This window comes from Mugil cephalus, chromosome 3, assembly GCF_022458985.1.
Source record: "Mugil cephalus isolate CIBA_MC_2020 chromosome 3, CIBA_Mcephalus_1.1, whole genome shotgun sequence".
Classification (NCBI taxonomy): Eukaryota; Metazoa; Chordata; class Actinopteri; order Mugiliformes; family Mugilidae; genus Mugil; species Mugil cephalus.
The window spans coordinates 4,865,208-4,892,118 of record NC_061772.1 but is presented as its reverse complement, the minus strand read 5'-3'; the positions used below and the strand labels follow the sequence as shown (position 1 = coordinate 4,892,118).

At 41.4% G+C, this 26,911-nt stretch overlaps 3 protein-coding genes across 4 annotated transcripts; 1 reads left to right on the top strand and 2 right to left on the bottom strand.

Annotated features, from left to right (window-relative positions):
- Positions 1-102: 102 nt before the first annotated feature.
- Positions 103-10,151, top strand: mtch2 (mitochondrial carrier homolog 2). Its single transcript, XM_047580596.1, has 13 exons — positions 103-237; positions 2,166-2,250; positions 4,398-4,504; positions 5,205-5,231; positions 6,106-6,162; positions 6,346-6,403; positions 6,575-6,626; positions 6,716-6,775; positions 7,216-7,309; positions 8,184-8,231; positions 8,309-8,376; positions 8,457-8,532; positions 9,414-10,151. The coding sequence occupies exons 1-13, from the start codon at positions 151-153 to the stop codon at positions 9,498-9,500; spliced, it is 906 nt and encodes a 301-aa protein (XP_047436552.1). The 5' UTR covers positions 103-150; the 3' UTR covers positions 9,501-10,151.
- Positions 10,152-10,411: 260 nt separating this feature from the next.
- On the bottom strand, positions 10,412-13,283 carry znf414 (zinc finger protein 414). The gene is made up of 5 exons (XM_047580595.1): positions 13,141-13,283; positions 12,837-12,947; positions 12,346-12,451; positions 11,713-12,254; positions 10,412-10,942 (listed from the first exon to the last, which is right to left on the bottom strand). The coding sequence occupies exons 1-5, from the start codon at positions 13,268-13,270 to the stop codon at positions 10,770-10,772; spliced, it is 1,062 nt and encodes a 353-aa protein (XP_047436551.1). The 5' UTR covers positions 13,271-13,283; the 3' UTR covers positions 10,412-10,769.
- Positions 13,284-14,570: 1,287 nt separating this feature from the next.
- ankdd1a (ankyrin repeat and death domain containing 1A) lies at positions 14,571-26,281 on the bottom strand. 2 transcript variants are annotated; one of them, XM_047579833.1, is made up of 15 exons: positions 26,098-26,281; positions 22,093-22,196; positions 21,454-21,552; positions 21,028-21,126; positions 20,850-20,954; positions 19,804-19,902; positions 19,412-19,510; positions 19,086-19,184; positions 18,903-19,001; positions 17,714-17,812; positions 17,434-17,532; positions 17,067-17,162; positions 15,862-16,063; positions 15,144-15,275; positions 14,571-14,999 (listed from the first exon to the last, which is right to left on the bottom strand). In XM_047579833.1, the coding sequence occupies exons 1-15, from the start codon at positions 26,129-26,131 to the stop codon at positions 14,938-14,940; spliced, it is 1,527 nt and encodes a 508-aa protein (XP_047435789.1). In that variant the 5' UTR covers positions 26,132-26,281; the 3' UTR covers positions 14,571-14,937. The 2 variants fall into 2 exon arrangements, with proteins under 2 accessions (XP_047435789.1, XP_047435790.1); XM_047579834.1 differs by having other exon boundaries at positions 18,903-18,998.
- Positions 26,282-26,911: the final 630 nt, after the last annotated feature.

Genomic DNA, 26,911 nt, shown 5'->3' with positions numbered 1-26,911 from the left:
CTGCCATGAAGATAAAGAAAAAAGGGGCGCTTCCCGCTTATCAACACTAGATGGCGATACTCTCCCTACGAGACAACATGCAGTCGCTATCTGCTCCCGGACGCGAGAAGAAAAGGGATAATTTCCTGTCTTCCCATAGTCTCTCCAAAAATGGCGGACACGTGTGGCCAAGTATTGTTGGGGTCAGGGCTCACCGTCCTCTCCCACCCTCTGATGTATATTAAAGTCCTGATCCAGGTAAGAGAGGAATCGTCCTCGCGTATGCTGTGAACGCGTTAGTGGTCTCGAGGCTGCTTTAGCCACTTTTACGTGCTTTCAGTACTGTGTAATGGCTAGGGAAGAGGAACCTGTCACCCGCAGTTGAAAAAAAAAAAAAAAATACAAACACCATTTCATGCTGTCGAGCTCCAAAGTGTGCAGTGTAGCCTACAACACGGTTCAAGACACTTCATCAATCATAACCACTGTTTATTTAGAAGTGAATGTTCCGGGAACAGTGTCAGCTCGTCTGTTGTCCCCGTGACCTTCTGTTTCTAAAATTCATGGTAGTGAGAGGAAGCCATGTCTCAGACCTCCACTGAAATGCTGCTTCGTTTGTATTCTATGCGGGGAATCTGCAAGAGTATTTTTCGTCCCGAGGCGCACTTCGGTAAAGCTACACGACTCTCTGTCTTACAACACGGGTCTGTTAGCCTGTCATGTATCGAGCTGCTCGACGTGTCAGCTAGTTAGCTGGACCTACTAGCCGCTCCGACAACGTCTCCTGTGTTTAGATATTTCTCTGAAGCGTTGCCGTGATTATTCCTCATTCCTGGGTGCTTTGCACACAAGTGGCTCTGTAGGTCTGCGTTAAAAGGTTGTGGCCGAGCTAAGGCGATGACTCTTCGTCCGTTACATACTGGTTTATTGTTAGCTCGCAGACGCCAGGGCTCTTGGCAGGTCTGTATTAATCGAGCAAAAGATGATTTATTTACCGTCGCCGTTTAGCCCGCCAGGATGGTTTGTAAGCTGTGCCAGCATTTGCTTACTAACTAGGTGAAATAACGTTAATAGTTTAGCTAACATGAACTGGCTTTGCAGCTTAAATTGACTGAAGACCAAATCAGTTGCGCACAGAGGACATTTTTTCGCGTGATATGAAGACTAGTAAATGATCGCGAAACGCCTGTGATAACATGGCAACAAGTTAAGGAGTACACAGACTGGCTTCAGAAGACTTTTGTACTTGACTGAAAGACTGATACACAATTGATGTTTCTGCGTTCAGTTGACGCAGTTAACGCAGACCCTACGCGGACCTCAATGCCTCACTGACTTGCACCTTCCCAGAAGCAAGAGCCGTGATTGGTTACTTGGGAGTAGCGTGTTTCTGCTTTAGTATTTCGGGCTGTTTCTCCATCTGTGATTCTCAAATTGTTTGTTTAGGATCAATAAAGAATTGGTAAGGTTAACCGAGGAGTTTTGGAGATAACAGACATGGGTATGACTCGTATTCGGATGAAATTTCAGCGAAGTTTCAGCCACTACTGTTGAAAGTGAAGCAGGAAGTAGAAACAGAAATTAACCCGACTGGCAAAAAAGACAGTGTTTGGGTGGTGTTTTTACGGAGTAAGCCAGACTGACAAGTGCACAAATATCTCACACCGACGGAGGGTCCATATCTAAGGTCCTTCCTTAGCCCTTTGCTGTACTATAAATTACACATCATGAAGATCACACACTTAACACACTGCACATACTGAGGAATCACAGCCTACATGATTTGTCAAATCAACCAAAGCCAACCGAACACATCAAATTCTTGTGCAAATTCTCGCAAGGGTGACAGTTGTGGTATGCACTGCAACCAAAATACACTAAGGCATTACATTTCGCTCAAAGAATTCAAACAGGTTTGACTGACTGCGAGGTCGGATGCAGCCTGTTTTCCTCACACACTAATAGAATTTTGTGCCGTTCACCCATGTTGACTGTCCCCAACAAGTACAGTCTTTGTACAACCAGAAATTGGATGCTAAATCTGTCAAAAAAAAAAAAGTGTAGTGTGTCCCCAGCTTTAGTTGTGTCAAAATAAAACCAGGAAGTTTTTGTCTGTGGGCGCATATTGACTGATTGTCTGTCTGATTGACTTGTGTGTGTGTGTGTGTGTGTGTGTGTGTGAGCAGGTAGGACATGAGCCACTACCTCCCACTCTGGGCAGGAACCTGTTCGGCAGACAAGTGCACCAGCTGCCTGGATTGTTTGCTTATGGTAAGTCAGACCAAATGTTGTGTTGTTTGCACACATTCTGTTCACAAGACAGAATAACTTGAGACAACCTGATTTGCTCATAAGATTTTATGACTAAATATTCATATGGTGCATCCCTCTGACATGTAAGAAGCCTGTCTACTAGCACACACCCACATTTATGACTGAATTTAATTTTTAAATTAATTGGCCTGATGTTTACTGATACCATACTTCCGTGATCAATTATTACATTGGACAAATGTCCTTAATTGGACAATCTTTTCATCAAATTAAATCCAGATTCCTTGTTACTCATGAAGATTTGTCCAAGCAGTGTTGTCTTGCTCCAACTCACCCAAAACATCCTTTTTACCTCAGGAGAAAACGCTGTTTCACAGCTTGTCATGTGTTAAGTACACCACTGAGACTGGACGTAAAATGGTTGCATGTAAGTTCTACATCTGGGTCAGCTATGAGAAGCCTTGTGATAAATATTTATACCATAATCTAAAACCACAACTAGGTGCTAAGAAGCTCACTAGCGCAGCAGAGGTTGCTACAGCTGCCTTGCTGCAATAGTTATTTACTTTATCTTAACTGGCCCCAGTAAAGATAAAAAAAAAATGAATGCCAATTTGAAGAAAAGAAGATCAAGTCACTCAGATAGTGAAACAAGAAAACACATTAAACCCTGCACCAAGTCCATGTACATTTTAGAAGGACAAGTCATCTGACTAATGGGTGGAGGACCTCTTCCTAGAAAATCTTATCCAACAGCACCATCATCAAGGATGTGTTTTGAGAAGATACTAAAGTTTTTAACGGGTTAACAGACTGTGACACTTGTGCCAGCCATACAGGCCTAACAGCAAAAACTCAAGATGCCATGAAGGCAACATGGTCCCTGTAAAATCAATTCATAAAAACAGACTAATATAGGCCTAATAAAACCACAAATTACCCAGCTTTTAGTTCACGCCGACTAAGATGCACTTTTTCTAGGGAACCGCAACCCCCTTTCAGCACCACAGACAGCTCCAGCAAACACCACCAAGAAATAACCTGCATCTCCAATATGTTCTTTTGGAGAAAAAAATCACATGATGGAGATGGAGAAGTTACTAGTGGAGAAGGAAACACTTGAGAAACAGTCTATCTAAGGGTTAGCAGTGTAGTTGAGGATGACGGTGTTTATAAATATTTTAAGAGTTCGTGTTTAGAAATAAATGTACATCTTTGAATAAATCCTATACATCTTGTTGACTGAAAAACTACAGCAGACTCTTTTTAATTTATTTGCAAATAGTTTGGCTTCAAATCAATATTCAGTATGTTTGGCCATCACAGCACTAACAGCAGAACAATGATGCATTTCCACCCAGCAATTTGTGTTTTTGTTATTTTGCTTTGTACATATAACATTCAGGCACATAAAGCATTCAGCAGATATGACTTGATATGACAACACCAAACACAATGAATGGCTACAGGGATGAAGCTGTTGGCGAACCATGTCCTTTTGCAAACTATTTTTCTGTATCTGATATCGGATGGGAGGAGCGTGAAGCATGGGTTGAGGGGATGGCAGGGGTCAAGGACAGTTGTCTCCACTGGCATAGAACTGAAGAGGAGTTGCCGTATACAAGACTGTGGAAAAACTGACCTCTGTTTCTTTCCTTGACGTGATGCCACTGCAGTGATACCAAAACAGAAACAGATTAGCCTTGATGAAATAAAATCTCTCACCATGTGCTTTATATTAAAATAATTGGTGCTCTTACCACTCTCTCTTTTACACTTGAATTCCTGCTCATTGAGGCTCCTACGTTAGATGCTCCATTATATCAACGTCTTTATCATTACCATGACACCTGCTCAAGACTTGTCATGTTACACCATTCCATGACCAGGCGTAACATTTAATCCTTGGTGTGCATATCACTTATCACAGCTTACTCATACAGGGGGATGTTTGTACAGTGGGTGCAACCGGAGCTTGGTTTTACATTTAATTTTTGTTATGAATTTGCCGACAGTGACATTGCAATAAATTACTAATCTCTTCATAGCTGTGCTACTGTTTTTAAATTATTGTTTGAAGGCATCTGTATCTGTTGGAAATGTATTTTCTAATGTAATCTGTTGTGTATTTTCTGACATTTCAGCAAAACACATCATTAAGATTGATGGAAAAGTGGGTCTCTTCAAAGGGCTTGGTCCACGGCTGTGTGCTGGCACTGTTGGAACAGTCGTGCACAGCAAAGTTGTGCAGGTAGGCACTGGTTTGTTAACGCAGGATGTAATCACACGTACAGTCTGTTCTTTAAATAGAAATAAGGACATAATGAAGAATGAAGAATTTCCTTTTTTCCCCAAGTTTGTATTTTTGTGCCGTGTCTTACTGTAGTTAAGGGCAGTCTTAACTGTTACCTTTGAACAAAAGGGAAGTTTAAGAGCAAATCTGTGAGTATCATGAGACGCAGGTTTTTCGGTTTGTTTCATCATCTTTTAGTGATTACATTTTGTTGTGTAATTGTATTGCAAAAAAACAGAAACAAAAGCCCTTTGGATTATTTGTGCATAAGTGATGATAATTCTGATCCTCTGGGATGTTTGTTAGGTACTTTAAATGGGTTGCATATTTTTAATAAAGCATGAACTATTTTTTTGGCTTCTAATGCTTCCAGCAGTCATCATGCAAAACATCCAGGGTAATCATTAGCTAGCTCATGCTAAGTGCTTCATATAATCCAACGGCGATAGTGCCGTTACGTCTCTAGCACTGCCATGGAAGAGGTTATTAAGCTACAGTTCTGTAAACCCGCCTAGCTTCCTCCTGCGTACTCCAGATACAAATGACTTCTGATGGTCCCATCATCAGTAAGTTAACTCTGAAAGTCGTTGCCAACTTTAGCATCTATTAGCAAACTGCTTCATATTGTCTGATCATTTTATTCTCTGCTTTCTTACAGAAATGTCACGAACAAGGCATACTTCAGGTAACTGTGCATGGTACAGCAGTATCAAGAGTATGCGGATGTGCTCCACATCAAATTCTTATTAAGTTCATGTGAAATGGCACACAAGTGTCTTCACCTGATGTGACATCTTGATTGCACACTCCCACACATAGTCAAGAATAACTCCAAGTACCAATCACACACACACACACACACACACATACACATATATACATATATACATATATATATACATGAGGGTATTCACATCCAAACTGAAGGATTTTACAATAATTTTAAACACAATACTCTATTTTCAGGGGCTCACTTTACTCAAAGGTTGTTTAAGGGAGATTATTATACTCATTGGAAATCATATTAAACAAAATATAATAATAACCAAAGAAACATACAAGTAATTCATTTTGTTAACATGTCACTGATGTGATTCTTTAGTGTGGCCTAATAATGTTTAGATCCATTAATTTCACTAATATTGTAGGCCTACGTCTTAAGAAATCAAGCTCTGTGAATCAAGGAGCTTGAATGGAAATGTGTTTATCTGTTTTGATCAGTCCAAATACTGCCACTTCTAAATACTGCGTACTTCATTTGTACGCTTTAAAAATCATGAGAGCATTTTGAATTAGGGCTATGAGTTACAAAAAAAAAAAAAAAAAAACAGGCTACAAAATGTAGAGGAATAAACCATTGTGTGGCATAAAATGAGCAGTGGTGTGTCACTAGGGAAGACCACGCTACACACATGTAAGCACTGTAAGTGAAAACAAAATTCTCAGCAAAGTCCACCAAAAGCCTTGTTCCAGGCTACACCTCTACTGTGTCTAATAAAGAGACAGTTGGGGGGTGGAATGAAATGTAGCTAATGCTGAACTCTGTCTCCGTTCTCCAGGAATGTAGTGGCCAGCAGAAGGCTGCAGAGGGCTCACTACAGCATGTTGTTAATGAGGTAAGAAATGGGCAGTTCCAATGAGAGCAACCCACACAACAAGAGTATGTATTGATCAAATGTATTTGCATCCTACTACAAGACATCTCAACCACACAGTGTTTTAGAGAAGCCAAGAATTCTCCACTGAGGAGCATCAGGCAAAGTTCGGTCCCAGTTGATTTGTTTTACCTTTTTCTACAGACAACCAAAGAAATGATCGCTCGTTCCTGTGCCACCATCGTCACGCACCCCTTTCACGGTACATCCTCATTCTCTGCTTGTATCTGTCAGATGACTTTATCCCACTCACTGCAGCATTATTCATGTGATAGCTTCACGACTGTCTGAGAGCTATACAGTGTTTTAGTAATTCAGTGTTTGGATGTGTCTGGTTATATGTCAAGTATGTTTTCCTCCAATTGTTTTTCAGTGATTACTCTGCGATGTATGGTCCAGTTTATTGGGAGAGAAACGAAATACAGGTAAAGTCGTAATGTTTGTGACATACAGCCCACTGAGGAGCCATAAAACCTGTCAAAAGCTTTAATAAAGAAATTGCTTCTGTTTTCAGCGGGGTTTTTGATTCCGTCCTAACAGTCTACAGAGAAGAGGGCATACTGGGTTTCTTTGCGTAAGTGCGACTTTTTTGTATTCATGATGCCAAGTTGGACGGTTTTAAATCATTTTTGTGTTTCATCTTTTAAAGGAAAAAAATGCTCCTGTACATGATTAGCTTTGGTGCAGACTGTTGATTGATAGACTACATTATATGAATTAGATTTTGCTTTCATGCTAAACTTTGTAGTAGAACATGATCAGCACATCTGCTCATATTGGCTGATTGTCATTGATGATTTATGAATAGAATATTATTAAATATTCACCCTTATACATCCTTGGGTAATTTGCAGGACCTGCTGATGGAGAATTGGATGTCCATGTGTGTCCAAATTCAGTTTTACTTTAAGCCTAAGAATCCAGAACAGTCTGTGTGCACATAAGAGGTTACACGGGGCCGTCCGTTATCTGCAAAGCCCAGATGTACAGCAGTAATGGTATGCTTTGTTGCAGTGGATTGATTCCACGCCTGCTGGGAGATGTGTTGTCTCTGTGGATTTGTAACCTGCTGGCCCACCTCATCAACACATACGCCATTGATGACTCGGTAAGTCCTGTTAAGGGGTCTGTTTTTATAAATAGCGGTTTTGTTTGAGACTACCGGGTTTTTAGTAAATGCAGGTAACTTGAAACATGACGGTTTTGTTCAACCACCACGTAGTATTCTGGAGAATAGTTTTATCAGCTGGTTATTTGCAGACTGCAGACATGATCAGAGAAGATCAGGCCAGCTATTCGCTCAGTCCAGTCATTTTGTCAATGTCCCTCACACCGAGCATTCGGAGCAACTTTCTTCAACGACTCTTCAGCATGTGGCATGTTCCACTAACCCCCAGCACCACAGTTATTCATTTAACATGCCCAAAACATTACACAGACACTAGGGCTGCACGATAAATTGTTTAAAAATTGTGATCTCAATGCACGCATACACGTGATGTAATTTCGAAAACACAACGATTCTTAAGCATTTTATTTCATGAGTGGCATCACAAGCAAATGCTCCTATTTCTTCCTGAACTTTTTCAAGCGCCCCTAAAGGCAGCACTGCCGCTGACTTCTCCCTCGGCCTATGGTAAAGCGTCTTTACAACACATGATTCCGTCAGTGGAGGAAGCTCGTCTGTGGTTGAGTGTGTGGAAACAGTGAGGGAGAGAAGCAGAGAGAAGTCAGCAGTAAAGACAGTTAATAGATGGTGAAGTAACCCCAGGAGATAGTGGCGAGAATCACCCACAGAGTGCAAAGAGCATCAGTGCAATAAACATTTTGTAAAACAAAATCGTGCCAAAGAATCGTGATCTCAATTCTAAGCAACAAAATCGTGATTCACATTTTTCCCAGAATCGTGCAGCCCTAGCAGACACCCATCGTGCACAAGTTCAGCGACCCTCCAGTAACGCTCTTATTCTTTCTCTGCTCAGATGAGTCACACAGGAGAAATCAAGAACTGCTCTCAGGCTGTGACAGGGGTAAGTGTAACCGTCCGCAGAGCGCTGGTCTATCTGCGGCCACCTGTCTGATCCTGTTCCTCTTCTCTTTCTTCCAGTTCTTTGCCAGTATGCTCACATACCCTTTTGTTTTGGTGTCAAATCTCATGGCTGTCAATAACTGCGGGTGAGTTGACGGGTAATTTTGTGAAACCTACAGTGTTAAGTGTTTGACCAAGCAGACTCATGATTGCACTGTCCCGTCAGGCTCGCGGGAGGCCTGCCTCCCTATGCATCAGTATATCCCACCTGGGTGGACTGCTGGAGGCATCTAAGCAGAGAGGTAACTACATCACAAACTTAAGTTAACACCCGTGTGACAAAAAACAGCACATACTGCGGGTCGCACATGCTAGAGTATCTGATGGTGTATTTACAATACATAGCATGTACTGCTTTGAAGCCTGAAATAAAGCCTCATGAGAGCAGCACAGAGGAGATAAAAACAGAAGGCCTCAGTGAATACAAAGACCTGCTGGTTAACTGTGAGCTCACTGGTGACCGAAGGAAGCGGTTTTAATTGCAAAAAATTCTGATTAAACTAATCTAAAAAAACAGACTTTGCCTGACCAGATCAAAAGGTGCTGTCAGGTCATACAGTTGGTGTAATGAAGTGGTGTTTGTCTGTTCAGGTTTGTTTAGTTTGCTGCTTATGAAAGAACAGAGATGGTGAGATTGACTGTGGTTGATACCTGTCATGACACCACATAGGAAGATAAAAATATCAGCTGGGTATGTTTAACTTCCTTTGTAAAACAGGTCACATGGTCTACCACAAAGCTGTCCAGTCACGTCCATCTGTCTATTGTATTATAAATTAGATTTTCATAATGGTCAAAATTATGGTGACAGCTCCTCTTGTGCCTTGCACTGACCAGTTTAGAATTGTCTGTTGCGATTGAAAGATACAGCAATTTGAGATTAAATTTTAAATCAAGCTGTCGGTACAATATTTTCTCTAGGATGAGAACCGATATCTAATAGCTTACTTGTTTCATATTCTGCCATTAAGTTGAAGTAATAGTAAATAAACTGGACCTCAGTTGTGCTAAATTCCAATTTTGATTTGTTATAGGATTTATCATGTAGCTTCTCTGTAGTCTGTTAGTTAGGTTTACTGTAACACTAGCCATTACTAACAATTCTCCTCGCTTTGCATTACAGGGCAACATGAGCAGAGGCAACAGTTTATTCTTCCGGAAGCTTCCAGCAGGAAAGATGTACGCAATTGACCAGAAGAGATTTTTTTAAAGCCCCCAGACAACTGAGACGTACATAGTTGTGATAATATCAACATTGCTTGGTCTGGGGTCGAACAGTTGGCACTTAATTTTTTTTTGTATGCACTTGTTTACTATGACTTTCTTTACTTAACAGCCTGTCACCATGTGAAAATAAAAACACTTGCTTTGTTTGATTAACAAAACTTGACCGATATAAACTGCAGGGCTGTGCAGAATGACAGTTCTTTAAAACCTACTGGTATAATAATGGAAAGATAATACTGTCTGATAAATGTTTTGGCAAATATGACAAATGTGCAAGTGCCCCCTACACCGATTATTATTTTTTTCTTTGTTTTTAATATATATAGATTATCTATTGCTAATCCTTCATCAACACGATGGAGTGTGTTTGAAAACGGCACTTCAGTCTGCATGTGGCAATTCAGTGGGACCTCGTCATGTGGTATTGTCTTGATGTGTTAGTTGCTGTAAAGCTTACTGCTGGGCGGATGTGATACAAATGAAAAAGAGGAAGCGGTCATGGTTGTCTGGGAGCTAGTATAGAAGTGCAGAGGCATGGACTAAACTCTGACATTCTATACAATCAAGTGCTTGTATCAAATTCATTCTGATTTACCTGAATAAAAACAGACTTTTTTGACCTTTTTCTTGTAAAGATGTTTGTCAATGAAAAAGAAATGTGAAGCAATACATGCACCTTGATGCTGACATTGTCAGTGGTGTCAGTTATTAGAAGAAGAGAAGAAAATAAGTCAAACTACAAGGCAACCTATTTAAAAAAAAAAAAAAAAAAAAAACCCGCACTACAAAACCCCCAAATATCCTACTGTATATCCATCATATATTATCAGATTGGCTGAATTTTTTGGTTACCAATGACTTTGATTGTAATAGACTGCAAGTTGGAACCCAAAACACAGTCTGAGCAAACAGTTTATTCATGTGTAGAGAGAAACAACTGTTAAAACAGTGCAGGCACACAATATCCATTCCATCTCCGTCAAGTGTTGTACAGCGACTCACTACTGATGAGTGTTTACACCTATATTGTAGCCAGCAAAGAAAGGCTGATTGCACTCACTCCTTGAATTTACAGCAAATGATCCCATCAATGAAATACTACTCCAGTGTATCCAAGCCTTAAACTTGCATTTGTCTTTTTAGACATAAAGAAGCCTTTTCAGATGAGAGCGGCAACACCTTTGGGCATTCTCTACAACATGCTGTGTGCACCAGATAAGAACTCCTTTACAAACAAATGTGAGCTTTTCCATTATGTGTTGGTGGCAGAGCTCCCCGTGTCCTCGGCTGCAGCTTTGCTGCTGCTGTGATGACTGCTGATATGTTGAGTCATATCCTTGCGGTTGGTTACCACGTGGCCACACTGGACACATGTGTAGCGTCCTCTGGTGTGCTCCCAAAGGATGCGTCTGCTGCAGGCCATACCTAATGCATTCGAGGATGAAAAACTGTCAGGACAGATTAAACATCAACACTGTGCTGCAAGTCTTTTGGGTCTTGAGCAGAGATGAGCGCTTTAAATTCTTTACAGACCATATGAATGGAGGAAAAAAAGTGACTGGCTAGGCAGAAATAGAAATGAGAAACAAATATCACCACTCAAACTGCTCAGAAGGCAATAAAGCTAATGTGCATGGACGGATCTCTGAGGAAGATCCACCTTGAAAACTGAAGTTTGACAATATAAACTTATCTCAGGGTGTAGGGATGCATAGAATTTCACGGCTGGTGATCACTGATAAAATGTATTTACGCCCTTCAATATTCACTACGTTTCTGCATTTATCCAGACTCAGAGCTAAGGTATGAGCTCTCAATACTACATGTCAGCCAAAGGTGTTTGGGTTGAGGTGGTATTATCATATTGAGAAACCACTATTTACTGGACTTAATACATTCATGAGGTGCACATGTGATCCAGGAGAAAACACGTAAGACAATAAAAGCCTTTAGGAATCTTCATGAGAGGAAAATTAGTTTATTTAGAATCAGATTGTCCGATACCTAATATTAAAAGATGTAAGCAAATAAACTTGATGGGGACGTCCTAACTCATCTCCACAGCCGCCTGTCCACATGGGGGCAGCGTGAGTTGCTGTATACAGTTTAAGTGAGCCATTTAGTGTGGTAGAGGACATGTAGCCACATCTGTCAGGGCATGACTGTGTATGTAAGTGAGAGGAGGAGAGGCTCACCTTGAGACTTCTTCCAGATAGCTGGCGACCCAGGAGGAGAGCGAGGAGCTGATCCTGCTGCAGGACAGACGGACTCTGGAGACCTATTCTGTGTCTGGTGATGACCCTGGGCGTCTGGAACTTCGGGAGCTGCTTTTGGATCTAGGTTACCAGGGGGAGGCAGATTAGAGACTTCATACGTGACAGAAGGCTGGGAAGTTACCTCTGCGAGCTGCTCGTAAGGTAGCTGATGAGGGGCAGTCTCTGGAACAGGCATTATGGGGGCAGCCTGCAGAGTTGGTGGGGTGGCGTCTAACTGAGGAGCAGCAGTAGCCGGGATGGATCCAGGATCTGGAATTGGGATTACAGAATGCATTTGCTGTTGCGCAGACACTGGCTCCAGCTGTTGGTGGTCCTGGTCCATTTGTAGGTTGGGCAAAGCAGCAGGCTGAGGGGGTGCTTGTTCAGCAGACTTTGATTTGCCCCGTGGCACTTTGGCACAGGTGTGCAGGTGAGTCAGAAGGCCACGGTAGGACCGCAATTTAGTGCGACAGCTCTCACACCTTTGGGACACACAAGCAATGCTACAACAATCAAAACTCGTCCCGATGAATTCACACCAGCTGTGAGTCAAAATAAGAAAGGCCAACTCACTGAAAGAAAATGTTGGGTTTATGGTGATGCCTCGTGTGTTCCATCAGTTTCTGCATGTTGGGGAAGGACCCACTGCAGCCAATGGTGGAGCACAGTAACACTTTACCTGAGGAGGGACAGACAATGTTTATCTGATGTGATACAGCTCCTCTCATAACCCTTGACCCCTCATGTCCAAACTAAATCATTATTTATGCACTGTTTAATGCTCACTTTATCTGTATGTTGTATCACCTAAATACAATAAACTGCATTTTGTTCCCCTGTACCTGTACATGTGTAATGGCAGAGTTGAATTTAATCTAATCTAATTAGTAATTGACTGGAACCCAAACTGATCGAGTGTTTGTGGGATGATCCACAGAGGCCTCTACCCTCAACCCACAGGACTCAAAGGCCCCGTGATAATTGTGACTGAAGTTCTCTTATAGTAAAGTGAAACATTGCTGCTGCTGTCCACACATGCTCGTCCTCCAGAACGGGGGTCTCACCAGGAAGAGACTGAGCTGGGATATCATGGTCCTTGATGTGGCTCTCCAGAGCTCCCGTGTCTGTGTACACCCGCTTGCACCCATGCAATGGGCACAGCAGCCTCTTGTTCCCTGGAAGGAACGAACAGGACTTCAGAGAACGCCCTAAAATCGATTTATGTGACACAAACACTGCAAATCTCATCATTAAGGGGCTCACGACGAGCAGCTGATCGGTCCATAGCTGCTCCCAGCTAACCGTCGCCCCGTTGAGAATAACATCCACAAAACAAAAAGAACACGGACTTTCTGCTCAACTACAAACCTTCGTTCTCATTTTCAGATGTTTGCGAGGTGGCGGTGCCCGGTGATTTCATGGCAGCGGACAAGTTCAGCTCTGCACCGACGACAATAAAGGAAGCTCCAGAGCGGACTACAACGGGACTATTGCGCATGCGCACATGTGTGTTTCTTCGTCATCTTGTTTTCCCGCAGGCTAGATGACTTGCGGCGTATTGCTGCCTCTCACTGGTTAGTCATGGTAGTGCTTCAAAGGGAGTGAACCGTTGTTATAAACTCCACGACTGTGTTGATAACCTGGGACTGGTTTTCTGACGGGGTTAAAATGTGCTTCAGATACACTATCGGTCAAAAGTTTTAGAAAACCCTAATTTTTCCAGTTATTTATTGCAATTCAAGTCATGCAAGCCCAATGAATGGCTTGGAATGGTACAAAGGGAAGTACTGAACAGCCAGAGGTTAATAAAAAAGGTTTGGTTACCCAAAACCGAAAAATAATGTACATTTCAGAATTATACAAAAGCTGGTGCTACTAATTCCTACAGGTGTTCCAACTTTTCTTGATTACTTACAACGCCTCTGTCTGCATAAAAGCAGTGTTGGAACACACTGTGGTACCAGACCCTCATGAGCATCAGGTGAACAGTATTGTACTGCAGAAAGTAGTTTGTTGCTACAAAAATGGCGAGAAAAGGGCAATTAACAATGGAAGAGAGACGGACCATCATAACACTTAAAAATGTAGGTCTTTCCTACAGGGAAATTGTAAAGAAAGTGAAGGTGTCAGTGAGTACAGTTTTCTTCACCATCAAAAGACACTCAGAAACTGGGGGAAACTCTGACAGGAAGCGGTCTGGCAGACCCAAAGCCACAACTGAATGAGAGGACGTTTCTGAGAGTTAACAGCTTGCGTGATAGGTGGCCCACAGGACAACAGCTTCAAGCACAGCTTAATAGTAGTCGTAGTTAGCAAGCCTCAGGTTCAACTGTGAAGAGAAGACTTTGAGCTGCAAATTTGACAGGACGAGTTGCAGCAAGAAAGCCATTGCTAAGATGTCAGAATAAGACAAAGAGGCTCTCCTGGGCCACGGAACACTGTCACTGGACTACTGAGGACTGGAAGAAGGTATTATGGACTGATGAATCAAAATTTCGAATTCATCACGCAAGATCTTTGTACGCTGTCGAGTAGGAAAGAGGATGGTTCCACAGTGTGTGACATCAACTGTCAAACATGGAGGAGGACGTGTGACGGTGTGACATTTATACTCAAAGTGCATCAAGCTGGATGCAACTACAAAAAATCATTCACTATCTTAACAGAACAATGGCATCTTATTTAAAAATGTGTACACTCTGCCACAGGCATATTTCTGATAGATAAACGTAGCATATTACATATGTACAGTTATCACAATTCAAATCGCATAAAGGACCAGATAATATTCCTACAGATAGAAATAACATTTAGTTTTATTTACTGTTGTTCTCTTTTGTTACCATAAACAGCTTCATTTGGCTGAATAGAAGTCATAATATGCTGACATTTATGAAGCCCTTTGAGTGCACACACACACACACAAAAAAAAAAACTGTTCCACTTGTAGAAGCTTTAAATCCATTTCCATAACCATAAATTAAAATATACGTCCAGAATCAGAACAATCCCATCACATTCACAGTGTGATTACGTAAACAGGTCACGTCATGGACAAGAGAGAACTGTTTTATGGGCTCAGCCCTGGGCATCTGCAGATGAACGGATGCAAGTCTGAAAAGACTGATCACGCTGGATCGCCATCACAGTCACTGATATTCCCTGTCACATTGCAGAGCACGTTTTGGGTGGGCTGGTCTCTGCGTTTGCCTTCTGCCGGATGCACTCTGGATAATTCAAAAGAAAACAAAATGGCATCGTCATACTCCCCTTTGCAGAAACCAAATTATACAATGGCAAAAATATTTAAGTCACATACGAGATAAAGCAGTGCTGGACAGTCACTTCAGTGTTTGATGTTTGAGGCTCACCTGCCAAGTCCGTCCGTGAGATCTGCACCAGCCCCTCATAGAGGCCTTTGATGGGATTCTCCCCTGCCACCACCACTCCATGAAGCCAGATTAATAACATGCGATGGCCATGCTCTTTGAAGCTTTTCATACCTACAAATTCAATTCAGATTTTTAACACATAATAAATAAATAAAAAAGCTTATAGTTCATTATGGTCATAATCATGATCAAGTGAATAACACAGATCATCTGGTAATCATGGTACCTGTCAGTGGATGAGGTACACTATGCTGCAAATGAACAGTTCACCCTCATAGTTCATGTATTAGAAGCACAAAATGGGCTAGTGGACGGATTTAAGCAACTATGCTGAGGGACAAATTACAATAGCCAGATGACTGGGTTAGAGTATCTCTAGAACTGTAGCTCTTGTAATTTAATCAGCCTAGCGTAAAGACTGAAAGCTGGGAGAAGCATGGCACTGGACAAAGTTCAAAAGTGTGTCTGCTAAAAAGTTGAAGGCTCTTGAATTTCTGGCCTTGGCAAGCAGCTTTGCTAAGTAAAGCTAATCAGCTCTGGGTGTAGCTGCTGTAAATGTACAGAGGCTGAGTAAAGAGAAGTCAGTGGGAAGGTTGAGTGCTATTGACAATAAAATCATTACAAGACCACTTAGGACACAGTTACACAAACCATAAAATAACAAACAGCAGTGTTACCATGTGTCACCACTGCTCACCTGTCCATTGTTGTTCTATAGCTCGTATATGTGTGTCACTAAAGTCCCAGTGTTGAGCCAGGACCTTCCACTCTCCACGACAAAGGTGCTTATTTGCCAAGTTCCAGAGGATAGAGCGGAAGTGCTGCGTCTCTGGCAGGTGGTCCTGCTTGAAGCTCAGAGTTCTTCCCACCCAGGAGTCCGACTCACTGCCCAGGTGATTCTGAATCAAACAAAAGAAACATGCACATAAACACTACCGTGGACAACTACCAGGAGTTCTCACTAGTCTGCAGTCTCCCCTGTTCTCAATGGCACTTTACATAGAGTCAGGTAGAGACAAATACTGTAACTTTATGATATTTAGATTATAATTTACAAACAAATCAGGCATAGCAGTTAAAAATATCACATCAAGTAATAATTAAGATACATTAGAAGAAATGCTGGGCTGCCCGGGCCTATCAGTGAATAACATGATGTCATAAACATGCCAAAAGATGTAAGCTTTGACAGCTTTTTATAACGATAGGGTACACTAGTATAAGCAATCCAAACGGTTAAGGGACTTGTTGTTCCATAGGCGAAACGTGTTGCATATATTTCTCATCCCCTTTGTTTGAGAGTTCCAACAACAAGGAAGAGGCCTAGGGCTCATAAGCATAAAGCACAAATAGTACGATTGTCTTGTGGCATCTAATCCAGCAACTTCAGTGATTACCTCCATATTGCAACTTTTTAATTTAACAAATTACAGCGGTTTGCCATCTTGGACGACCAACAACCAAGTCTGTGTTATGGATATGAGTGTCTAAATAAAGTCAATCATCTGAAAGCATCATGCACATGGCTGCAGTTGCGCAGGAAAAGCGTGAACATTGACAAAGAAAATCCAGCCCTCTGGCAAATCATCTCTTTTGGGCTTTTTTTTTTTGTGGGTTGAGTGAAAATGTTATTCAAACCTTAATTTTGCTGTGGATATTGTGTTGTTTTGTGCAGTACATTGCTCAGTTTTTTTTTTTTTTTTTTTTACTTTTTGATATTTTTACGTTATAAAATACTAATCGGTCAGTGTGGCTCAGTAAGTCATCATTAGACATATACTCAGCTGACAATCGAAGGCAAGGCAACTTAATTAAATATCATATATAATGTTGTCATATATATAACTTACTACATCTTATACCAAGTAGAACAGACTATTATACCAATGAAGACAAACTCACCTTCTCCCACTTATAAAAACGGTCTGCTTTGATGATCATGTCCACGATGATGACGTAGTTTCCTCTTGCTGCCACTTGCAGACAGGTTTTCCCCAACTGTGCATATCATATAGTGATATATATAGAGCACAACATTCTTATAGAAAACAGGTACAAGACTCACGCTTTGTGATTTTAGAAATTGGCAGAGAGTAAAATGGAAAACAAACCAAAACAAGAACATGCAACTTTGATCACTTTAACAATTACATTTACATTCATTCACTCATGCTCTCATCGTCTGTTCTCCTACACCGAGCAAGTAACATGTAGGATATCTATACTATGACAATTTACACAAGCTGCCACGTCAAAAGCCGTGTGATACCTTGTCAGTCAGATTGAGGTTAATGCCAGAGATCAGAATCATCTCAGCCAGGTCCTGCCAACCACGTTCTGCTGCTATGTGCAACGCAGTCTGCTGCCTCTGTGTTCCAGCAGATCACATCACATCAGTAAAGTCATATTCTTGCACTGCCTGTGTGCCACGTCTTAAGGAAACAGTCACAACATAATTGTAAAATATTCTATATTTATTAAAATGTAGAATATTAAAATGAATGTGACTTGTGTTGTGTGCTGGTGCAGTTTTAGAGACTTGTACTTACACTGTCAGTGATGTCAACGTTGCAATCGGCATCTATAAGAAGCCGCACAACCCCTGCGTGATTGTTGAAGACAGCTAGGTGGAGCGGTGTATTGTGTTGCTGTTTCAAAAGCAAACAAAGAAGACAATATGGACATGTCACTGTCATGTGAATAATCCTAATAATAAGAGCGCATATCAGTGCCGAGGAGCCACAGTGGCCTCCAAGATTGTTTTTGATGGCTATGAGAACAGCAAATCTAATGCTCTGCTCTGTAATACTGGTTGGAATAGTTCGAAGTTCACAAATAAAGTCATTTAGTGTGTTATTTTTAAATTGTTACTGTAAAAAGGAAGTTTTTCCCTTTGACAGACGCCAAAAACCGAACCAGAACAACCTATTTTTAGCCAGCAGCTATGACACAATGTCTACTGGTTAACCAGTGGATGAGCAATGACCAGAGCTGCTAACTCTGCCAGAAGAAGAAATGAGCAATCAGTGTCATCTGGTGTGAACGTTCCTTCAATTTGTGAAATTTCTTGCCTTATTGCTATAAGCTGTGTTGTACGGAGGTAGTATTGATACAGTTATCTACAGTGAATGGCCCTATTTCACTATTGTTTAATACATATTATGGCATGTGTGTGAGTGTCATCTGCTGAACATATAGCTGAACGGTCTGTTCTGAGTTTTCAAAGTTCCCACTGCAGTCCAGCCAAGTAAGAAACTGGTTGTGTTTCTTCCTATTTGTTCTGTTTTTAGTCTTCTGTATTTTCTTTGTTGATTTGTTTGGTAGGTAAATCCAGAATAATGTTGACTCTTTGTTTTGTTTGTTGTCTTGGCTGCAAGTTCATTGAGCTCTAGCTCTCACCAATTTCAGAGATCGGGTGGTAGATACAAAGAAGCTGTTACTAAGAAAGACCAACAAATGACAACATAATTTTGCTTGTAAGTGTTGTAAAAACTGTATGTCCATTAGTCCATTGCACTAACCATTAGTTAGAGCTAGACAATGAATGAAAAAAGGAAGTGGAATTAGCAAAAACAAAGCAGTCAGAAAACCTTACAGTTGCAGCTGAGAAATATTCCATCACAATACGAAAACAAGAAAACACAGGCAGGGTACAGGGGCTCTGCAGATATACACCGCTGGACACTTCTAATGGCTTGTAAGTGACGGTTGATGTCCATGGCAGGTGACATTACTTACTTTGTCTGCAGCATCTATGTTGATTCCTGCCTCCAGAAGCAAACTGGCCTCTCTGTCAAAGCCATGCTGGGCCACGTAATGGAGAGCATTCATATTCTTCTGCAGACAAAGTAAAATTTAAATTAAATTGTTCAAAACCACATACAGTATTTGTACGTTACCATTTTAAATGAACAAACTCACATGTGTTACTGCATTGACGTCACAGCCAGACTCCAGCAGCTGTCTGACACATTCATAGTGACCTCCATCAGCTGCCAGGTGCAATGCAGTGAGACCATCCTAAAACACGAGTACATGTGAGTTCTCTCTCTACAAATTATAAACACACTGCAGCTGGAAATAACTGACAATATATTTTTCCACAGAAACAAAAATGGATACATGTATTTGATTCTGTAAAATCTAAACAAAGGTACACTACCATGGAGAAAAATGATGCAGGAGCCAGTTGCACTCCTGTTAAGTCTAGAAACTGTTGAAGGATGAAGGCCAAATCAATTACTCACTATGTTCCTCTCATCCACATCTACTCCTGTAACCACAATCTTCTGCAGGACCTCCGTGTGACCTTGCTTTGCTGCCAGATGCAAGGCTGTATTCTCATCCTATAATCCAGGTATAGCACACAGAAAGAAATAATAATCAAATTCCATTCTGAGACAAATTTCTGATATTTAAATCCAGCATCTTTTATATTGCTCATGAGACATTTTAGCTGTTTTTTCTTTGTTGGAGTCAAGTTACTGATGTGAGTAGTGTGTGGGTTTTAATATGCAAGATTTCCTGTCAGGTAGTTACTATGATGATGATTTTGTGAAAGTGTTTATATCATGTGAGTGTGTGTGTGTGTGTGTGTGTGTGTGTGTGTGTGTGTGTGTGTGTGTGTGTGTGTCACTACCTTGTCCTTCAAACCATGTGTGCAACCCATTCCAATGAGAAACTCTGTCACTTCAACCTGTCCGTGTTCAGCTGCTAGGTGAAGTGCTGTCTTCCCTAACTGGTCAGAGAGACGTCAGCAGGTTACACACAGGAGCTACAAGATATACAGTGGATAGAAAAAGTCTATACAACCCGGTTAAACCAGTAATATGTTCTGTTGAAAAAAAGGCACTTAGTCTGTTTACATGAGAGTGACATCAGATTAGCATGTCCTCAACTCTCCACAAAAAAACTCTCTGTAGGATTCAGCTCTGGGCTCTGGCTGGGGTTTTTTTTCTTTTTGTATAAAATCAACATTTGTTGATTTAGATGTGTGCTCTGCATTGTTCCAGTTCACAGTCAGGTTTCTAGCAGGCATCACAAGGATCTGTGCCAAAATGAACTGTTACATTGGACTATTCATCTTTCTGCACCTTGACTCAAGACCCAATGCCAGCTGAAGACTAGCAGTACCAAAACCATGGACTATTCCTAAACTGAGGTGCAATGCCCCCACAAATGGAGAAAGACAGGAGTAAAGCACACCTGCCTGTTGTAGATGGTCCATATGCCATGGAATCACTCTAGTCTAATCATACTCAAGTTCCAATTTGGAAAATTTGCTGATATGTTTCTCATAGACTTTCGTAATAGGACACTAGATTACGGCCATCTGGGTTGGGTTGCAGGAGGACTTGTCCGATTTCACTGAAATTGATAATTTTGCTGCTTTGAGACATTTTGAAGAGATTGCAGTTTTGAATTCGTTACACAGCACTTTGCACCTAAAATACAAGTGATGCACTAATCAGAATAACACTCTTGCTATGTAATATAATGTAATGTTATGCTATGTGAAGCTCGCTGTTCATTTACCCATTGAACATGTCACCTTTGTCATAACTGCAACATTGTCCAACATTGCTATCATTGGCGACCTGGCCAACCGGTATTCTTTCAAAAATTGGATCCAGTTGATGCATTTAAGCTCTTTGTAAAATGCTCATTTTATATAAAACCAGTCACCTTGTCAACTTTATCCAGGCGGATGCCTTCCAGGTCTTCCATGATGAACTCCAATACCCTGATGTGTCCTCGCTGAGAAGCACAGTGGAGTATACCCAGACCATCCTAACACAAACATCGATGTGAGGTATGAGTCAGACGGTTTACTCGTAGTGTAATGAAATGAAGCACCTCTTACTTTGTTTTCATTGTTGAGCTTGGCTCCACAGGACACCAGAATCTTCAGGATATTTAGGTGACCAAACCAGGAGGCCAGAAGCAGAGCATTCATGCCAAACTGAGAACGAATATATAACAACTGGATCAAGTCAACTGACAGTTATACTAGCAACAGAGATACATGAAGTACAAAACAGTTAACTATCTTTTGAAATGTATTTTTGGACATGCTCCTAACACTACGTTTACATACATTTGTTGTATTACATTTGTCTTACAAATATATCAAAGTTTTATTTACTTTAATGATTCACAAAGCTTAACTGACATGGACTATAGAAAAGTCTGATAGACTTATTTATTACACAGAAGTCGCCCATAAGATGGGAGATCAATCATGAGTCTTGTCCCTCAGAAGGATTTAATGACAAGCTTGTATACATACACTGTCCTTCTCATCAATATCAGTGTCATGGTCCAGTAGGAGACGCAGAGCCCGTTCATTCCCAGCTCCTGCTGCCCAATGCAGTGCTTTACGGCCTATCTGTGCAGAATCACAAACAGGCTAATTATTCACATATCAAAGTCATAGCATATCAGTAAATAACAGCCCGCGTTCAGTGACACCTCAGCCAGACTTTCATAGTTTACTTTTTTCACAGCAGACATTGTGGAGTAACATGGATGTCTTATTGAGCCATTCAAGAGATTGTACACAACACCAGGGACTTTAAAGTGGCATATCTGAATTTGCCATTATTTATATTACTGTTAGGAACGTTTTGGCTGCAATGATAAAGCTATCAACCATCACAAATCTGCTTTAAATAAAAATGTGAGGCCATTACTTAGTAGATCTTTATGAGAAACTGTGACTTTGACTTCCAAAAGTGTTCACAAATGCATGTCTGTAGGGAAGCTCAAAGAAAGCTAGTTGTTAACAGGTAGGCTGTGTTTGGCACGGATTAGCTGGCTATTAACATCCCAACCACCATGTAAACTGTCCCTTCCATGTGTAGATATTAGTGGATTTGAGAATCCACTGTTCCCAGAAAGTTGTCTGCGAGTCCCCCACTCGGCTTACTTTGTTTTTGGCCTTGATGTCCACGCCCTTCTTGATCAGTTCCTGCATTTTGTCCGTGTCGTTTCTCTTTGCAGCATCATGAAACTCCTTTTCAGCCCATAGCACTGCCAGGAATCAGACAAGAGGGATTTCATTTGTTAAAGTCTGTGGTTGATCTGAAAGCCTTTTGTGTGTTTTTGTGTGTCTGTTTTATGTGTATGAAGTTCATGGTATAAGTCACACTTGTGCATATGTCTGTCATAGACTGTTAAAAAAGCAACTATGAGGGAGTCTTTCACAGACATTGCCTGGACACACACTGTCCCTCATTGTGGTCCCTGTTAGGTTGTGTTTCGTGTGTTCTTATATGTAAATCACAGGGAGTGTGTGTATATTGATCCTGCCTGTGTGTGTTTGTGTGTATGAAGAGCAGTGTGCACATTATGAGTGAATGTGTCAGTCATGTCCATGAAATGATTCCCAACATTTTGTGTGTGCGTGAGAATGTGTTGTGGGGTCTGTTTGTTTGTCTAATCACTCAAACAGCTGTTCACAGTTGTTGCCATGACAATTAATGCCACAGAAGGAGGAGAAGGGGTCTCTTGACTTCTCATCAGGCCAGGCACCTGTTGCCACGGTTATGGACGAATGGTATGACTTTTAGCTGACAGCCAGGAGTGAACGGCAGAGAGGAAAGAAATCTAGAAATACAGTTCTCAACAAATGCTTAGAAAAATAAAACTACACTTTGTATTTAAAAAAAAAAGAAAAAAAAGAATTGGCATTATAACAGGCAGCCATGTCTTGAGGACATGCCATGTACATTTCACGTATATATACCGTGTATTTTGTGGACTAGGCAGCAGGTTATAAATTTAGTGAAAATCTGAGTTTCACTTGAATTTCAGGATAAAAAATATTCATTGAAGTGAACGAGATCAGATGCTGGCAAAGTAAAGAGTCCCTCAAAACATATCACAAATTTCTACATTTCTTTATGTAAACTGCGTATGTGCATTGACTAATTGAAGCCATGGAAGAAGATGATTTTTTTAAGACTGCTTGAGCCAATATACAATTTGTATGTTATGGGACAAACCTGATGGTAAAATGTGTGCTTTAATGCTTTGTATTGGCACCCATCGCACTTAGCCACAACATAAGTGAGTGTTCTTTTATAGCTCAAGGGTAAAAAGACATCAGGAGTGTGGAGGTGTAGGTCTTAATAGGCCTAAAGCACCTCCCAGAGGGCAGCAGAGGGACAGGAATCCTGGATTATGTTTGAGGCTCTCCGCAAGTGTGTGACGACAGAGGGTCGCTGCGTGGTCATGATTTCCTGAACTGATGTGACAACTCTCTGCAGGGCTCTCTTGTCAGCCACATTGTGGTATTTGGACTTGATGCCTGTAGGCAGACTTGTCGTCTGCAAACTAAATGATTGTGTTTGTGTTGCGGGCTGGTGTACAGTGTCAGCACACAACCCTGCGAGTGCCAAGCATGAGGATATAGGAGTGATGAGACTACCCAGTGAGTAACAATTGTGATTAAAAAGTCCTTAACCCATCAGGTTGTGGTGTTAAGACACCAAATGTTGCAGAGAATGATGGCGTTAAATACGAAGGTTAAGTCCACAAACATGTCCCTCACATACTGTATGAGCCAGGGTACTCCAGGTGGGTCTGTATGGGTGGTATGGAGGGCTGTGTTGATGGAAAGACTTTGTGTTAAAGAACCAGTCTCTCAAAGCATTTAATCACAGTAGAGGCTAGAACCACTGGTCTGTCGTGGTTTAGGCTGTTGGTGGGTGTTTTTTTTTCTCTGTTGACATTATCTGTGCAACAGCAAGCGATCATTTATAGCTAGTAGTGATGTGGGTCTGAATCCTGTCTTGGTCTCCGCAAATGAGCAAAGAAATGGCCGAGCTCCTCCACCACTTAGTTGCTGCTGGTGCTGGTGCTTGGATTGCCCTTGACGTTGAGGAGATTGTGAATACCGGACCAAACGCCTCGATCATCTGATCTTCTTCCTGCATGCTGCTATTGCATTAGTGGATGTAAAGCATAGCAGAGGATCTGTCTGATGAATCATGTTGTACAAACAGATCCCAGTGAACTCAAGGTGGTTCTGGAAACATTGCTTTCCTGAAGAAAGGTCTCTATACTGCTGTTAGAAAAAGGGATCAGTGGTCAGCCTGGCCTAAGCGAAGATGGATGGAGACTTTGTATCCCTCCGTTACGTTGCTGTGTGCATGGTCCACTGTGTTTTGACCTCACGCTGGTCATGTGACATGCACATTAGTCATACTTATATATCTTGTGTATACATACACACTTTACATGATGTGACACATCTACGCATTCGTTCACACAAGACTGCACACCAGAGCCGAGCGCTCCGGGATTCAGTGCCTTGGTGCCAGATGGTTTTCACTCGCCCCCCTTCTTCTGGTGCAGTTCTAAATTTCACTGGTGTTTCTACGATGATATAAGGTAACCCTTTATTTATCCAACATTGGGGAAATGTGCAGTACTGCAGCACAGTGAAATGGATAGTGCGCACATAGATAAAAAAAAAAAAAAAAAGTTAAACACCAAATGAATACAACAAATAAAAAAAATCAAACACAATAGAAATCATATTATGTGGTGTATTGGGAACAGGCTTGGTTCAACAATCTCACAGCAGCAATCTCACAATCTTCACACAATCTCACACAGTGACTTGGGTTAGAGTGTGTTTCTGGAGTATCAGTAATAACTGAGAACACTAGCTGTGTTCTGTAAAGTCAGCACATTTGTATTTTAGCCATGGGACCACTGAAGCCAATAAATGTGCACCATAGTAAGCCCTTTGCAAGGCACATACTAATAATGTGTGACAGGAAAACAGTAAAAACCCTTGTAAAATCTCATTAATTCTATGTTATAGACGTTACATTACTCATCTTGAGTGATCTGAGCATGTCTTCTCAATGAAGATCTGTGCCTTTATTTGCCTTTATTAGTGACACACTTCTAATGTATGAAAACAAGTGGGACTGACGGGTCAGTATCTCTTAACTCAATAAGTCCTGTTGCTTTTTTAAAGCCAGGATTTAAAAAACAGTTGTCGTGGGTCGGCTCTGTTTGATACTCCTCAGCATATTGTCTGCATGATTCCCTTCAGATAACAGTGGACAAACTGTGCTGCACAATCGGGCGTTGAATGGGATGTTTGCCCGTGGTTTTGTTTTGGGGGAAATCCATTCAGTCCGAACAAAAGGAGCCAAAACGCTATGAGGTATTTGTGCTTACTTACCTACCAAGATAAGGTGGCAATATTACTAGATAGTCATCAATCAATCAATTTATTTTGCTTGTTTTTGACTAGCATTGCATACAAAAATTCAAATCAGTATTGTATACTTCCTATTTGTTCTTCGGTCAAATATTAAGTGTCCCGAGCCTTAAAAACTCATCCAAAATGTCCCTTTAGAGTAGATGTGCAAAGAATGTGTGAACTGTTTGCAAATTGGTGTTTGAACCTATTGAAGCTAGAGTCTTGGTTTGCTGAATGTTAACAACCAAAAACAAAGGGAAGAGTTGCCATTATTCGTAGGTTATTGTGCTGTTATAAACCAACAATTTGTCACAGGTGACCAGAGTACACTAATGTTCCAATAACTCTGAACACCTGATTCTGAATCAGTCTGGGAGCTATAGCGGGATCGTCTTATGGTCTTATGGGACCAGTCCGTTAACACGCCACGTTATGTAAGACTGAGTATATTCTCCAGTATTTTAACGCACCATAAAGAAAACGTTAGGCTTTATGTGCTTTATGAGTAAAGAAACGAACTGCCCGAGTCCATTTAACGGATCCTGATTCAACACAAAACCCGTCTCCACTCTGCTCATTAAAAAGAGTGCCAGATTTTTTTTTTTTTTTTTTTTTTTCCTGTGTGCCCAACACGGACATCCTGCTGGGACAGATGACAGGGGCTCCGGGCACAGGGCGAAATGGATGCAGGCTCATGTGGGTACTCACAGATATCCTCCTCCGACATCGGCTCGTCCTCCATGATCACCGCGGAGCTTCGGATGAGCCTCTGGATCTCGACCGTCACATCTCTCGCCGCAGCTGGAGCTCTGAGTTTTTCTCCAAACGATGAAAAAGGAGGGTGATGATGGGCGCTACAAATACCCAGATCAAGCCACAACCCAAAACCAGCACTTCCTGTCTCCACCTTCAAAATAAAGCGGCCGAAGGGTTGCCCTTGAGGAACAAGCCCTTGATCTCGGGCTGGCAAGTTATTCAAATTTTGGGGGATTTTAAACCCAAAGTGATGCAACCACTGAACACTGCTTTATTATGGGTCAGTGAATAGATCTTAAGTTCCTCTGCTAAAATTGTTTGTGCAGCAACTGTTTCCCCCCCACCCCCCGTCCCTGAATGGAAGGCTACTTATTACTACAAATGAAAATTGCTTGAGGTTAGATAAAACATAAGGCATTTTATTATCATTGTAGGCTGTACAACAGAATGAGAGCAATGAGATGACTCATTTCACGAGAACGCGATAAGAGCTGGATTTTTAAATTAAGCACAGTCAAGGATAGTAAAAATTGTAAACATGAAAGTAACAAATTGAGCATGAAGTGAGGTAATGGTAACACTGTTAATGGGAACAGCAGGGGCAGCCTGGAGTGCAACAAAAAAACACACACACACACACAACAACAAAAGAACACAAACCAACAGAACATAACAGTGCACGGCGAGTTCATCCAACATCAACAGAAAGCAAACGGCTGCACAATCAACGAAGCCATCTTGTTAAATAAATGTCTGAGATGCTAAA

Coding starts and splice junctions, on each gene's coding strand:
- mtch2 (XM_047580596.1), top strand. CDS start 151: ATGGCGGACACGTGTGGCCAAGTATTGTTGGGGTCAGGGCTCACCGTC. Junction 6,404..6,574: donor CGTCACGCACCCCTTTCACG/GTACATCCTCAT, acceptor ATTGTTTTTCAG/TGATTACTCTGCGATGTATG. Junction 8,533..9,413: donor GGAGGCATCTAAGCAGAGAG/GTAACTACATCA, acceptor TTTGCATTACAG/GGCAACATGAGCAGAGGCAA.
- znf414 (XM_047580595.1), bottom strand. CDS start 13,270: ATGCGCAATAGTCCCGTTGTAGTCCGCTCTGGAGCTTCCTTTATTGTC. Junction 12,452..12,836: donor CCCAGCTCAGTCTCTTCCTG/GTGAGACCCCCG, acceptor GTCCCTCCTCAG/GTAAAGTGTTACTGTGCTCC. Junction 10,943..11,712: donor TATCTGGAAGAAGTCTCAAG/GTGAGCCTCTCC, acceptor CGAATGCATTAG/GTATGGCCTGCAGCAGACGC.
- ankdd1a (XM_047579833.1), bottom strand. CDS start 26,131: ATGGAGGACGAGCCGATGTCGGAGGAGGATATCT. Junction 19,511..19,803: donor CACATGGTTTGAAGGACAAG/GTAGTGACACAC, acceptor CCTGGATTATAG/GATGAGAATACAGCCTTGCA. Junction 19,185..19,411: donor ATGTGGATGAGAGGAACATA/GTGAGTAATTGA, acceptor CTCGTGTTTTAG/GATGGTCTCACTGCATTGCA.